Below are 14,162 nucleotides of genomic sequence, written 5' to 3' on the forward strand. Positions count from 1 at the left end.
AGTAGAATTAAAATCAGAAACGACAAAGTTGGCCAGCAGAGTGGGGAAGTCCAGATTGGGGAATGTGATGTTTCATTATAAGGTCTTTCAGCATTTGCTTACTTTGGTCTGAGTGAAAGAATTGTCTCATTTTTTTGAGGGCCATGTACAGCAAAGGACTCACCATCTGTCAGACACACTGGTCAGTTCTGGCAAGGCAGAGTTGGAGGTTTCTGTCCTCAGGTGGGTGGGCAGGGACGGCAGCTTGCCGTAAGGTATCCAACAGCACCAGCGGCAGGAAATGAAAAGTGCTCAGTGATTGGTGGGATAGTGGTGTCTAGCACAACGTTTCCTGCCAAAATCTTAATGGTGGTTGGGCATAGTGGCTCAAGCTTGTAATCCCAGCACTTTGGGAGGCCGAGGTGGGTGGGTCACTTGAGGTCAGGAGTTCAAGACTAGCCTGGCCAACATGTTGAAACTCTGTCTCTACTAAAAAAATACAAAAATTAGCCGGGCATGGTGGCACGCGCCTGTAATCCCAGCTACTCGGGAGGCTGAGGCAGGAGAATTGCTTGAACCTGGGAGGCAGAGGTTGCAGTGAGCAAAGATTGTGCCACTGCACTCCAGGCTGGCCAAGAGAGCAAAACTCCATCTCAAAAAAAATAAACAAATAAAACCACAAAAACAACAACAAAAAAACCCAATGGTGTGCAATAAATGAAAATGCTGCCCCAGTCAGATGGGACTAGCATCTTTCAGCAACTTTCAAGGTCTTGTGTCACAGGAATGAAGATCCGAGTATTTCCCACCTGTGGAGGGGGTTGGTGAAGGAGTTTTCAGTCCCGGGCACCCTGGGCTGTGCTGAAAGCCTCTGCGTCACACTGCGTGAGTTAGTTGGGAAAGAGAGCTCCCACTGTTCTCTTTTAACCCTTGTCCTTTTGTACCACAGCAATTGCTTTCCTGGAGATCAGAACTGTGGCTGGGTTTAACATCATCTTTGGAAATCCTAAAAGGCAATGAAGCAATTTTTCTCTTTTCATTTATTTTTTTTTTGATACAGCTGTGTCAGTTTGAAATTTTATTTTCGTATCAGTTCTAACAGTGTGTCTGCTTGACATAGTTTCTATTAAATGGGCTTGATATGAAGTTACTTAAAAATTCAAGTATTTAGAGTTTCAGGGCCCATCGTCTTGATTTTTGGGGCAATACCTCAATTTCATACTGTGTTATTCTTTTCCAGAGAGATGGGTCACTGAATAACTTACATTTTATGGTTGTTTTATGAGAAACTATTTCTGGTTACAAATGGCAAACATCTAGGTTTTGCAGTAAGAAATAATTGATTATGTTAGAAAAAAAGAACCATAAGAAGATGTGTTTTTAATTTTGACTTCCTGTAAGTACCTTCTGGAGCAGAAGGTTTTCTCTTTGTGGATTCTGCATCTTGGATTTGGGGACTGTGTTGCACTGAGCTGTGCTCTGTGGGGAGGAGCCTGTGGCAGAACAGTTTGGGTTCTGCTGGCCGCCTTTCACTCTATTCACGGAGTCTGGGTCCCACAGAAAGATGACAGCAGTTAGGTCTTGTTGGGAAAAAAACGCGGCTACCAACCCTGGACCATTTTGCTTCCCCTGAACAAATAAGACAGTCATTTGCCTACTTTTGGGGACGGTGCCTGTGCTTTGCACAGGACGAGGTGGCAGCTGGCTTGCCTGCTGGCCTGCTTCCTGGAGATAGGATGCTCAGACCCACCGCTGCTCTTCAGGGGTCGTGGAAGGAATTAATGCACTTCCTTCTGTCCCCCAATCTCTGTCCCTTTACGTGTCTCTGGAGCTGAGCATGTATTCTTTTTCTTTCTTCATCTCAGTAGAGCTTTTAAATTAAATAGATGTTGCTTAAGCCATTCAGAAATGTTTCACATTTTAAAAAACAAAAGGTAGCTGCTGCCATGATTCCTTTGCCCACCCCTACACCGTGTCGTTGTAGGACAGTCCCCACTTGGCTGTGCTGAGCCCGTCTGGAAGTGTTTCTGATTCTAATCAGAAGTGGAACAGTTTCAGTGCAGACTATAGGTTCATGTTAGTGATGAACTTGGGTGGAGATGGGGACACAGCTTGTTCTTTCCTCCTGGACTCTCATCCAGGGTCCTGAGTTGCCAGGGGCCTGGCCACTCCCACCCTGAGCCCTGCCTTGGCTGAGCTGATCACCGCTGCATGTCCCAGGCTGCCGGTCTGCCTGTCACCTGCAGTGCACATGTGTGCATGTGTGTGCATACGTACATGCACCACACACATACCATGCCCACCTCATACACACCACACACATACCCCATACACACCACACACCGACCACACACATTACACACACTGCATACATATCACACACCACAAACACTACACCATGCACACAAAACATACATACACGCTCAAGCCTTCCACACTACATTACACTCCACACACACCACACATCACACTCCACACAACACATGCACATATCACATTCACATCACACCACACCACATACCACACACCATACACAGTACACTCCACACACCACACCCTCCAGGACGCCCCGCCACCATACACACACAACCACCGCACACCCACACCATACTACACATTTACCACATACACACCACACACACTGTATCTCATGAACACACCACACACCCCCGCCACACACATTTGCATGCAAACTACTCATTGAATGAAACTGAATGATTTAGTTTTCCCCAAATTAATACTGCCTGCCTGTGCACCCCTGGCTGTCCTGGCCGGCACATCCCCTGGTCCTGCCCTCCCTTGGGTCAGCACCGCCTCCTGTGTCTCAGGTGTCTCTGGCTGTGCCCTGTGGCGTGCTCATGTCCTGATCTTGTGGGAGGCTGGCTCCTCTGCTCCAGTGGCTGCCTTCCTAGAGGAGACCAGCTTGTTTGTTACCTCTCCTGATGCCCAGAGCAGCAGCCCATGCGGGAAGTCCTGCTTCCTCCCTTTGCTGTCTGCCCTTCCCCACAGGTTGTTTTGTCTCAGTGCTGACATCTCCCCAGCTAGAAGAGGAGACCCTCAAAGGTGCACAGGTAGATTTGATTATAATGCTGGTGAATATTAAATGCGTTTTGGTGAAACACTCAACCAGTACATACATCTTTAATAAAGTAAAATGTCCAGGCCCCCTCTGCTCCCACCTCTCTCTCCCCTCCCACCTCTCTCCCCCTTCCCACCTCTCTCCCCCCTCCCACCTCTCTCCCCACTCCCCTCCCCAGAGGACGTGGCTGACAAGCCTTTGAGGGGTTTCCCCTTTCTGTGTGCCTTTGCGTGTATGTATGGGCTGGGCGGTGTGTGTATTCTCTAGACATCTTGACGGACCTGTAACTGGGATCTACACACGTGTGCTTGCTGTAACTCACTTGCCATTTTCCCTCAAAAATAGGCCTGTAAAATCCCTCACTGTAGTGCGTGTTGCCCTGCCTCTTTAAAAATGCCACCAACTCTTCTAGCACGTGAACTCTGCCATCACTTTTTTTAAACATTCTCTTATTTATGGGTACTTAGGTTGTTTCCAGTTTTTTAAAAGACTGCAGCAATGAAAATCTTCAGCTATCATTTTTCACATTGCTGTGGGAGAACGTGGTTGGAGGTGCTGTGGCGGTGGAGTGGCCCCACACGTGGCCAGGCTTTGTGGGGTTCTGACTCTGTCCTTGCCAATGTTCCTCCCCACAGTGGCTGCCTCTGGGGAATGATGGCTGTGTGAGCGCCCTCCATGCCCCACCACAAGAGTCTACCATGGTCCACCGGAAGCGTCTACCATGGCCCACCAGAAGCTTGAGAGCGCAGGGAGCAGCATGTTGGACCACAGGGCAAGGCCGGGTCCTGTCCCCCACCACCAGGAGCCCGAGAGCGAGGACGTGGAGCTGCCCTTGGAGGGCTATGTGCCCGAGGGCCTGGAGCTGGTCGCCCTGCGGCCAGAGAGCCCCACGCCCAAGGAGCAGGAGTGCCACAACCACAGCCCCGATGGGGACTCCAGTTCCGACTACGTGAACAACACCTCTGAGGAGGACGACTATGACGAGGGCCTCCCTGAGGAGGAGGAGGGCATCCCCTACTACATCCGCTACTGCCCTGAGGATGACAGCTACCTGGAGGGCATGGACTGCAACGGGGAGGTGTACCTGGCCCACGGCGCGCATCCTATGGACACTGATGGGTGCCAGGATGCAGTGGAGTGGACGGGCTGGGCGGGCCTGCACCCCCATGGTCACGGGGCTAAAGGCAGCCAGGACTACCCTGATGGCCAACTGCCCATCACGGAGGATGTGTCCTCCGTCCTGGAGGCCCATGACCAGGAAGAAGACGGTCACTACTGTCCCAGCAAAGAGGGCTACCAGGACTACTACCCTGTGGAGGCTAACGGGAACACCAGCGCTTCTGCCTACCCCCTGAGGTGCGGGGACGGGGACCTGGAGGACCAGGAGGAGGACATTGACCAGATCGTGGCAGAGATCAAGGTAAGCCTGAGCATGACCAGCATCACCAGCACCAGCGAGGCCAGCCCCGAGCATGGGCCTGAGCTAGGACCTGGGGACTCTGCAGAGGCCTGCCCACCCATCAAGGCCAGCTGCAGCCCCAGCAGGCAAGAGGCGAGGCCCAAGTCGCTGAACCTCCTTCCCGAAGCCAAGCACCCTGGAGACCCCCAGAGAGGCTTCAAGCCCAAGACCAGGACCCCAGAAGAGAGGCCGAAGTGGCCCCACGAGCAGGTAGGACTCTAGCTGTCCCGGGGAAGGGAGCAGAGGGGCCCTAGAGCAAGGGACCTCAGGGTACAGGCCTCGCAGATGCTGAAGTGAGGCGGTGGGGGGTGCTGGGTGCCTTACAGTTCTAATGGTGGCTGAGCTCTTCATTGGTCCAGTTGGGAGACATGTTGCGTGGATGCTCCAGCCACTCTTAAGCTCACCGCTCAGACTCAGGACTAAAGCCGGTTGAGGGCTGAGGGGCAACTGGTGTCTCGCAGAAGACACCCCTCCTCCCACCCTAGAAGACAGGTTCAATTTCTTGGCCACTGCCCTGGGTCTGCTCATGGTGGGGCAGTATGTGTGGGAGAGCCCCTCAATCCTCAGGGGTGTACTCAGACCAGCAGGGCAGTGGCAAAGACGTGGGGGTGCTGGTGCTCACCCACTGCTGCGGCCAGTGTTGGGCGGCCTGGTGGCTGGGGTCGGGGCCAGAGTGCATTTCACAATGGACGGGTGTCTGAAAGCTGGGGGGCCTTGGCCTGACGGGCAATCAGCTGTGAATACCTATTTGGAAAAGGATTTTCTGAAGGTTTGACAAAACCTCGGGGAAGAAACGCATGCTAATGAGGGCAGTGGATGTCAGCATAACTGTATTTTAATTATAGCAAAGTCAGCGTGCATTCTAATAAACACATTTGAAAAGCCGCCTTCCAAAAAAAAAGCCTCACTGTGAATATATAAAGAAGATGTGATTACTGGACTCGGGTGAAGGAACTTCTATTTGGCCAATTATGTGGACTGCTTTCATATTTTTTAAAGCCTTAACTACTATTTTTTTCTGAGAAGAATTCATGAATGTGTGTGTGTGTGTGTGTGTGTGTGTGTGTGTGTGTCTGTGTACTGAGAGCTTGGGTTTGGAATGGAAATCATATTGACTCCTGGATTTTCAGCACTTGTATTTTAATGTCTTGTCTTCTCTCTAAAGAACATTAAGTGTCAGCTGACTTCACTTTGGGGCTGTTCCTGTCATGCACAGCAATTCCGTGTTTACAGGGGGCTGTGGGATGCATAGGAAGTCCCATGGTGATGGCAGTCATGGGAATTTTACCCCAAGGGACTATGGTAATAGGGGGCTGACCAAGAATAACTCCTAATCCTATGTCAGATAATACCATGAGCAGCTCAGGAAAACTACACACAACTCAGACATGTGCAGAAAGGAGATGTGGAATGAAATGGAGCCCCCTGGGCTGATAGAGGCCTCCAGGACCTGCCACACCCACGTCTGCCCCCAACTCCCCAGTCAACCTTCACAGAAGAGAAGCTGATCTCTCTCCAGCTGAGACCAAGCCAAGGCCCAAACTGTTGTAGCTGAAGGATGTTTGGGCTAGGCTCATAGAAGCTGTTCTACTCCTGCAGTGTCAACAGCTGCCTGTGGTCCAGGCTTCTGTCTGGTCCTGGTCCTTTTTTTTTTTTTTTTTGAGATGGAGTCTTGCTCTGTTGCCCAGGCTGGAGTGCAATGGCATGGTCTCAGCTCACTGCAATCTCTGCCTCCCGGGCTCAAGCAGTTCTCCTGTCTCAACCTCCCGAGTAGCTGGGATTACAGGTACCCGCAATCATGCCCGGCTAATTTTCGTATTTTTGTAGAGACAGGGTCTCACCATGTTGGCCAGGCTGGTCTAGAACTCCTGACCTCAGGTGATCCACCCACCTCAGCCTCCCAAAGTGCTGGGGTTACAGGTGTTAGCCACCGCACTCAGCCTTGAAGAGACACTGGGCCTTTTAAGAGACACTGGGTGCTGACTCACTTCTGGGTCTGCCCCATGGGTGGCCCGCCGGGTGTGCTCTGGGTGCAGCCAGGCTGTGCAGGTCAGGGAGCCTGAGCTGGACTTAAAGTGGGGAGACATCGCTCCCCAAGAGCTGCTCGGGTGCGACGTCAGGGTGGAGGCTGTTGCTGTGTGTGGCGGCATCACTCATTTACCCTCGTCTCATCAGCCTCTGTCCTTCGGCTCACCTGCTTGCAGGTGGCCTCTGATTCTGCCTCTGGAGCCTGTCTGCCCCCTCTTGATTCATTCATTGGGTTCCAAGTATGTGAACAATAGCATGCTAGCCACTTTTAGAAATATTTGTGTTCATCTTCAAGAGAGGGGCGTCATCCAGCCATTCTCCAGCCCTCAAAACCCACTCCACAGACAAAGCGGTGGCGGGTCAGGGCTCCTCTTGCTCTTCTGAGCCGCTGGCATAGCGAACACAGTACAAAAGAAAAGGATTTCACATGCAATAGAATTTCATTCACCCTGAAAAGGGAAGGAAATTCTGACACAGGCTACAATATGGATAAACCTTGAGGACATCCTGCTAGAGCCAGTCACAAAAGGACAAGTACTGTGTGATTCCACTTCTCTGAGGCACCCACAGTAGAGTCACAGAGACAGGAAGTAGAATGGGGGTGGCCAGGGGCTGGAGAGAGCAGGGAGTGGGGAGCTGGTGTTTAATGGGTGCAGAGGTTCAGTTGTGAAGATGGAAAAGTTCTGGAGATGCATGGTGGTGAAGATGGCACAACAGTGTGAATGTACTTAATGCCACTGAACTCTACACCTAAAAATGTAGGTGTAGATGGTAAATTTTACATTATGTATACCTACCACAATAAAAGGAATAAGAAATAAAAGGTTTTTGGATGATGAACGGGCTCGAGCCAATGGACCCTCTAAGGCTAAGTTGAGCCAGTCTGAACCCATGTAGCCAGAATCACACTGGATTAGGCTGTTCTAGCACTTCACGTGGTGAGAATGGGGGAGAGAGAGAGAGAGAGATTGATTGATCAGGGGGCTGTGCAGGTGGCGTGCTACACACTTGTAAACAGCCAGATCTCTTGTGAACTCAGAGCAAGAGTTCACCTATCACCAAGAGGATGGCCCAAGTCATTCATGAGAGATTTGCCCCATGATCCAGACACTTACCTCCCACCAGGCCCCACCACCAGCATTGGGGATTGCATTTCAATATGAGATTGAGGTGGGGACAAATATCCAAACTGTATCACCCACAAAGAAGCAAAAACATTTTGGGCCAAATCAAAACTATTTTGATGTAGCCACAGTAGGGATGAGCTGTGATTACACCCATTCAGGCCTGTGGACCTGCGGACCTGGCGTGTGTGGTCATGGGGCGGTGGGTGGGCACATCCCTGGGAGGTTTCAGGAGGACATTCAAGACCAAAATGAGCCATGAGTAAATAATACAACCACATCCTGAGTGGGAGTGGGGGAGCCTCCCCTTCTCTCCTAGGTCTTGTATGGGTCATGATCCCACCTTGGCAGGAGTGGAAGGAACACAGATCCTACAGGCTGTGGCTTATAGTAAAGTGACTGTGGGCATGTCTTATGAGTGTCATTAAAATAAACAGATATCGTTAAATCCACCATCAAATAACAGCGATTTCTGCTATTCTTTCACCTTTTCCACAAGTTTAAATATCCCAGATATTCTACTGTGTATATTCCTAAAAGCAGACAGGTAGATTTAGTGAAGTTAACTGGATCATTGGTACCTTCTTTATAGATCATCTGGTGAAACTTGTTTTTCAAATTATGAGTTGTAGGCCTTTGTTTTAATGTCTGTAGCCTTAGGCAGTTCCATCGAGACTAAACTCAGTTTTTTTCTTATTAGGACTAATCTTATTGACCGGAACTGTGGACTCCCCATATTAGGAGAACAGAGATCTGGCCTGTGTAAATGAGTGGAAGTTAAATACTGTAGAAAATGCCCTCTGGAAACTGAAATCTAATGCTGACTTACTATTGGTCATTTAATTTCCTTCTGGCTTGGGCACCATCGTTACATTCATTTTTCAGATGTCAAGCTAGTTTTCTCAGAATGTGTGCAGGGCTCGAGGCCGAGTGTGGAGGCCACTGGGTGAATACAGGAGAGGTCACAGGTCAAGCCTCCTGAGAGAACTGCAGGCTTGAGCCTTCGATAGAGCCACGTGAATGATTCTTAGCCCCAGTAGGTTGCTGTCATTAAACTATGCACACAGGGCTTCTTGCTTTTAAGTTAGCAGGATGGAAAAATTGCAGGTGTTTGCAGCAAACATGAAGAACCAGCCATGCTGGCCCCTAAGCAATGGTATTAGAAAGGGTTGGTGAAGATTTTCTCATTTGAGAACTGAACAAAACCAAATGGAATTCTCCCTAGTTCTGCAGCTCTGGGGGCTGTAAGCAGCGGAGCTTCCACCTTCCCCACAAACGGACCCAGAGTGGCACCTGGTATGTGAGGCAGGTGACCAGGAGAAGGGGGTGTCAGTGGTTGATGGGCAGCTGCCTCTGCTGCCTGGTTGACCCAGCCCCTTCCTGGGTCATCTCCCACTTTGCCTGGGTGTCAGTCACTGGAGGGTTAGCGCAGTACAAACTGGCGGGTGACCTCCGTAGAGCTTAGGTGAAGGGGCTCTCACAGGGCAGTATGAGACCCTTAGAGGGCTCTCCTTACTCTTGCTTCTCCCATTATTTTTAAATTGTAGTAATACACATGTAACATAAAGTTTACCATTTTAAAGTGTACAATTCAGTGGCATTTAGTACAATGTTGTGCAACCACCTCTGATATTTAGTTCCAGAACGTTTTCGCTGCCCCCAGAGGAGACCCTGTACTTATTAAGCAGTCACTCCCCATTCTTCCCTCTGCCCCCAGCCCCCACAATGAAAAATCTGTTTTTTTTTCTCACTTTGGATTTGCCTATTCCGGATATTCCATAAAGACGGGATCAGACAATATGTGCCCTTTAGTGTCTGGCTTATTTCACCAACATAATGTTTTCAGGGTTCATCCCTGTTGTAGCATGTGTCAGTACTTCGTTCATTTTTGTGGCTGAATGATATTCCACTGAATGGCTATATTTTTATTTTCATTTTTACTTTTTGAGATGGAGTTTCACTCGTCGCCCAGGCTGGAGTGCAGTGGTGTGATCTCGGCTCACTGCAGCTGAAGGGCTATATTAAGTTTTATTTATCCATTCATCCACTGAGGGACATTTGAGTTGTTTCTACCTTTTGATTAATGTGAATTCTGCTGCTGTGACCATGTGTATACAAGCTTTTGGGAAATTTTATTTGGCTAGTCATAACTTTAAGTTTTGTTTTGGCTATTTATTGTTGCTTAACCAATTATCCCAAAACTTAATGGCATAAAACAGCAAATTTGTCTCTCTCTCACTATTGTATGGGTTAATGGGCTAGCTGGACAGTTTTTCTGCTGGTCTCATTTGGCAGCTCTCACTGTGCAGTTAGACAGTGTCAGCGACTGGTCGTCTGGATGCTCAGCTGCAGTGGAATGTCTGAGACGGCTTCTTCACCCACAGGTCTGCTGCCTTGGTGTTTCTTCATGTGGCCTTTCTACATAGCATCTCATACTCTTGGCCCTCTTCATGTAGCTTCTCTTTCTCCAAGAGGATAGTCAGTTCTTCTTTTTGGCTTCCAGAAGCACAAAAGTGCAAGCTGTCAGATGTTCTTAAGGCTTAGACCTAGAACAGGTCCAGTTTCATTTCTACCACATTCTATAGGTTAAAGTAAGTCTCGGAGGCAACCTAGATTCACTGTGGAATGGGCCCTTCTGAGGACGTGAATGACAGGAGTTGTGGCTCATTGGGGACCAACTCCAAAGATGAAGCCTGAGTTCTGAGAACTTTTTCTTCTCTGATTACTCCTTATTCATATTTTATGTTTTGTTTTATAGATGTAATATATTCACAAGTGTCTTTAAGGAGCTATTTTGATACTCTTTTGTCCTCTCCCTAGCATGTCTTTTTTCTTTAATAATTTTTTTCTTAGTTTATTTTGGTCTTATTTTTCTTTCAAAAGCCTTTCCCAAAATATCTATTCTATGTTGCTCATCATTTGTCATCTTTTTTAAAATGCCCCCTTTTGTTCATATTTGAGAGAAGGACCAAAAGACTGATTGGGAGGCTGGGTGTGGTAGCTCACATCTATAATCTCAGTGCTTTGGGAGGCCGAGGTGGGAGGATCACTTGAGCCCAGGAGCTCAAGACTAGCCTGGGCAACACAGTGAGACCCCCATCTCTAGAAACAATAAAAATTAGCCAGATGTGGTGGTGCCCGCCTGTAGTCCCAGCTACTCAGGAGGCTGAGGTGGGAGGATTGCTTGAGCCCAGGAGGTTGAGGCTGCAGTGAGCTATGATCATGCCACTGCAGTCCAGTCTGGGCGAAAGAGACATTGTCTCAAAAAAAAAAAAAAAAATAAATAAATAAAAAAAGAAGTTTGGGAGTTCTTTCTGGCCAAGACTTGTCAACTGATAGCTTTTAGGGGAAAGGGTTTTTAGGGGGAATTTATGCTGATTCCCAATTGTTATCCCCACCCCTCTATCTTATCTCTTTGCGCAATCATAAATGATGGCAGGAACTACTCCATTCCTCTGGAGGTGAAATCTACGTTCTCTTGCCTGAGGTAGATACATGTTTGCTGGGGTTCTGCTTAAGGAAATGTGGGAGAACAATGTGTTTCAGGGCCTGGAAAATGTGTTCTGTATGTAGGCTTTTGGTTAATCTGTTTTCAGTCTTGCCTATCAGTCCCACTCTCCGGGGTACCTGGTGTCTGAGTCTAGTGCCTCTGCAGGGTACTGTGGGACAAATTAGCCTCCTTGTTATCGGTATCCCCCTAACCTCCACCTTTGTTTGCTTTGCTTCATTAATTAACCATTTCCCATTTACTGTCACTGTCTATTGGAGGTGAATTCTCTTCTCTTAGTAACCCCATTCCTTTTTTTTTGTAATTGTGTGTGTTTATACAATGTTTATTCTTCACTGTAATTCCCATGGAGCCTCAGGAAAAAGAGCAGATGGAAGAAATATGTGTTCAGTGTTCGGTTTTCCTTCTGTAAGACACCCGCAACCTGTGTTTCTCACAGAATAGATCGTGGACTTAATGCATATAGAGCTACTTTGTTTTTCATGATTGTGCCTTCAATTCTATGTAGAAATATAATCTGTGAATTACCTGATGAAATTTTCCTAATTTTGAATCATCCTTGTATTCCTATAATAAACACTGTTAGAATGCATATGGTAGTGTTTTATTTTTGCATTTTTACTTTTATATTAAATAAGATTATAGTTTTGTTTGTTTCCTTCTAGGCTCTTATTTCATTTCCGTACCAATGGTATGCAGGGCTGACTTGGGAAGCTTACATCTTTTTCTAAGATCTAGGATGTAGCTCTAGTTTACACAGTAATTTTCAACTGAAGGAGATTTTTGCCCCCCATGGGGTGTTTGGAAATAATCTGGAGACATTTTTGGTTGTCACAACTGGTCATGATGGGAGGTGCTACTGGCATTTCTTGGGTAGAGGGGGTGTTACTAAACGTCCTACAACACACAGGAGAACCCTCCACAAATTGTCTGGCCCAGTATATACACATCGCTGAGGCTGAGAAACCCTGGTTTAAATAAATGTCCAATTTGGACAGTGAGTCTTTGACTGCCATTTTTCTTCTTCTATGTGTTGGTCTCCAGATTTCCCACTTTTTCAGTTAGTTGTAGTAACTGTAGATTCTTAAAAAAAAAAAAAAAAAAAAAGGATTGCTTCATCTGTACTTCTAGGCTGCTGTAAAGATGTATAAAGTTTTCACTTTTTGCATCATATTCACATTAGAAACAGCTGAGTTTTGGAGGGAACACATTCAAACGGTAGCAAATTTAGTACAGCAAATTCCAAAGACATTGAGCCTAGGCCAGCTGTCAGTCCTGGGTATAATTTTAGATGTTTTCAGGCTCTGAAGCTTTGCATTTAAATGCAAATTTTGGAACAAAGATCTGTGTCTCTGCATTGACCAAATAGAAGGTATGTGAATGTTATGGTCTTGATTGTTTTACAAGATTTTTTCTGCGAGGACTTTTGCAAGCGTGTAGGGAGAGATGAGAAGTTCCAAGGAAAAGGGTGTGAGGTCTTTGGGGCCAGCTTTGAGCTGGCAAGGCTAAATTATAGGAAGAAGGCAGAGAGGTGGGCAGAGACCAGATGTGGGAGGACTTCCTGTGTCATGCCATGGAGTCTGGACTCCACCCTGTAGGTGACATGAGCCAAGACAGGGCTTGGCGCAAACATATGGCACATTTGTGGTTAAGAAACGTCTTCCTTGCTTCCTTGTGGCCTTGAGGGATGAATTAAGGGGCTGGAAAAGTGGGAGCAGGATGGCCTGTGCCCACGGTTCAGGTGAGAGCCGGGTGGGTGGCAGGGGCTACGGAGAAGGTGGCTGAGTTTAGCTCCAGTCCCCAAAAGGTGCTGTGGGGAGGAAGAATTTCCAGCTGCCAGGTCAGCCTCTTAGATCAATTTCTTTTTTTTTTTTTTTTTTTGAGACGCAGTCTCACTCTTGTCGCCCAGGCTGGAGTGCAATGGTGTGATCTTGGCTCACTGCAACTTCCGCCTCCCAGGTTCAAGCAATTCTGTTGCCTCAGCCTCCCTAGTAGCTGGGATTACAGGCGTCCGCCACCACGCCTGGCTAATTTTTGTATTTTTGTAGAGACAGAGTTTCCCCATGTTGGCCAGGCTGGTCTCGAACTCCTGACCTCAGGTGATCCACCCGCCTCGGCCTCCCAAAGTGCTGGGAATACAGGCTTGAGCCACCGCGCCCGGCCCTTGGATTAATTTCTTCATGCTTAAAATGAAGGAAATGTGAATCATTGATAAGGTGTCCCCTCTTTAGCAAAGCAAGAGATGGTTTATCAGGGCCTCTCTTCGCAGGCAGTGGGGCCTCATCCACAACCCTGGAAAAGAACTGGAAAGCGTTGCTCAGCCAGGTACGGAGGGCAGGGCCACGTGGGACTCCCGTCTCCAGGCCCCCTCTCCCCAGCTCCCGTTTCTTTCTTTCTTTCTTTTTTTTTTCTGAGACGGAGTTTCTCTCTTGTTGCCCAGGCTGGAGTGCATGTTGCTGCTGCACTTTGAGGGCAGGAACTGGCTCCTGCTCCAGTTTGCATCCTCTGCGCCCAGCACCAGGCCCGTCTGCTCAATGCAGGATAAGCAGGTAGCTTCGGGCTGTCCACCCAACCCTTGCAGAGGGTGGAGCTACAGAGAGCATGAGTGGCCAAGATGAAGCCCTCATTGGATTCTTTGACTCTCTCTACTATGTGAGATATTCTCGATGTCTGAGGGATGAACGGCAAACAAAGTGTGGCCTACCCATACAATGGGGACAGTAGTTAGCCCTAAGAAGGAAGGAAGTTCTGACGCACGCTACAACACAGGTGGGCCTTGAGGACGTCACGCGAAGTGAAAGAAGCCAGTTGGAAAAAGACAAATGATTGTATGATTTCACTCACATGTGGCAACTGGAGTCGTCAAATTCAGAGACAGAAAGTAGAATGGTGGCTGCCAGGGGCTGGGGGAGGCGGAAAGGGGAGTTAGTGGACACAGAGTTTCAGATTGCAAGATGAAGAAAGTTCTGGAGATGGATGGTGGTG

General features: G+C 48.2%; 1 protein-coding gene across 1 annotated transcript in view; it reads right to left on the reverse strand.

Moving 5' to 3' along the window:
- Positions 1-848: 848 nt before the first annotated feature.
- The window catches only part of LOC134757268 (serine/arginine repetitive matrix protein 2-like), a 31,533-nt gene continuing 18,219 nt past the window's right edge, over positions 849-14,162 (reverse strand). Inside the window, exon 3 of the mRNA XM_063698734.1 lies at positions 849-985. Within this exon, the coding sequence (XP_063554804.1) occupies positions 903-985 (83 nt within the window). The 3' untranslated portion in view covers positions 849-902. The remainder of the gene's footprint in view (positions 986-14,162) is intronic.

This window comes from Gorilla gorilla, chromosome 16 (genome assembly GCF_029281585.2).
Source record: "Gorilla gorilla gorilla isolate KB3781 chromosome 16, NHGRI_mGorGor1-v2.1_pri, whole genome shotgun sequence".
Taxonomy (NCBI): Eukaryota; Metazoa; Chordata; class Mammalia; order Primates; family Hominidae; genus Gorilla; species Gorilla gorilla.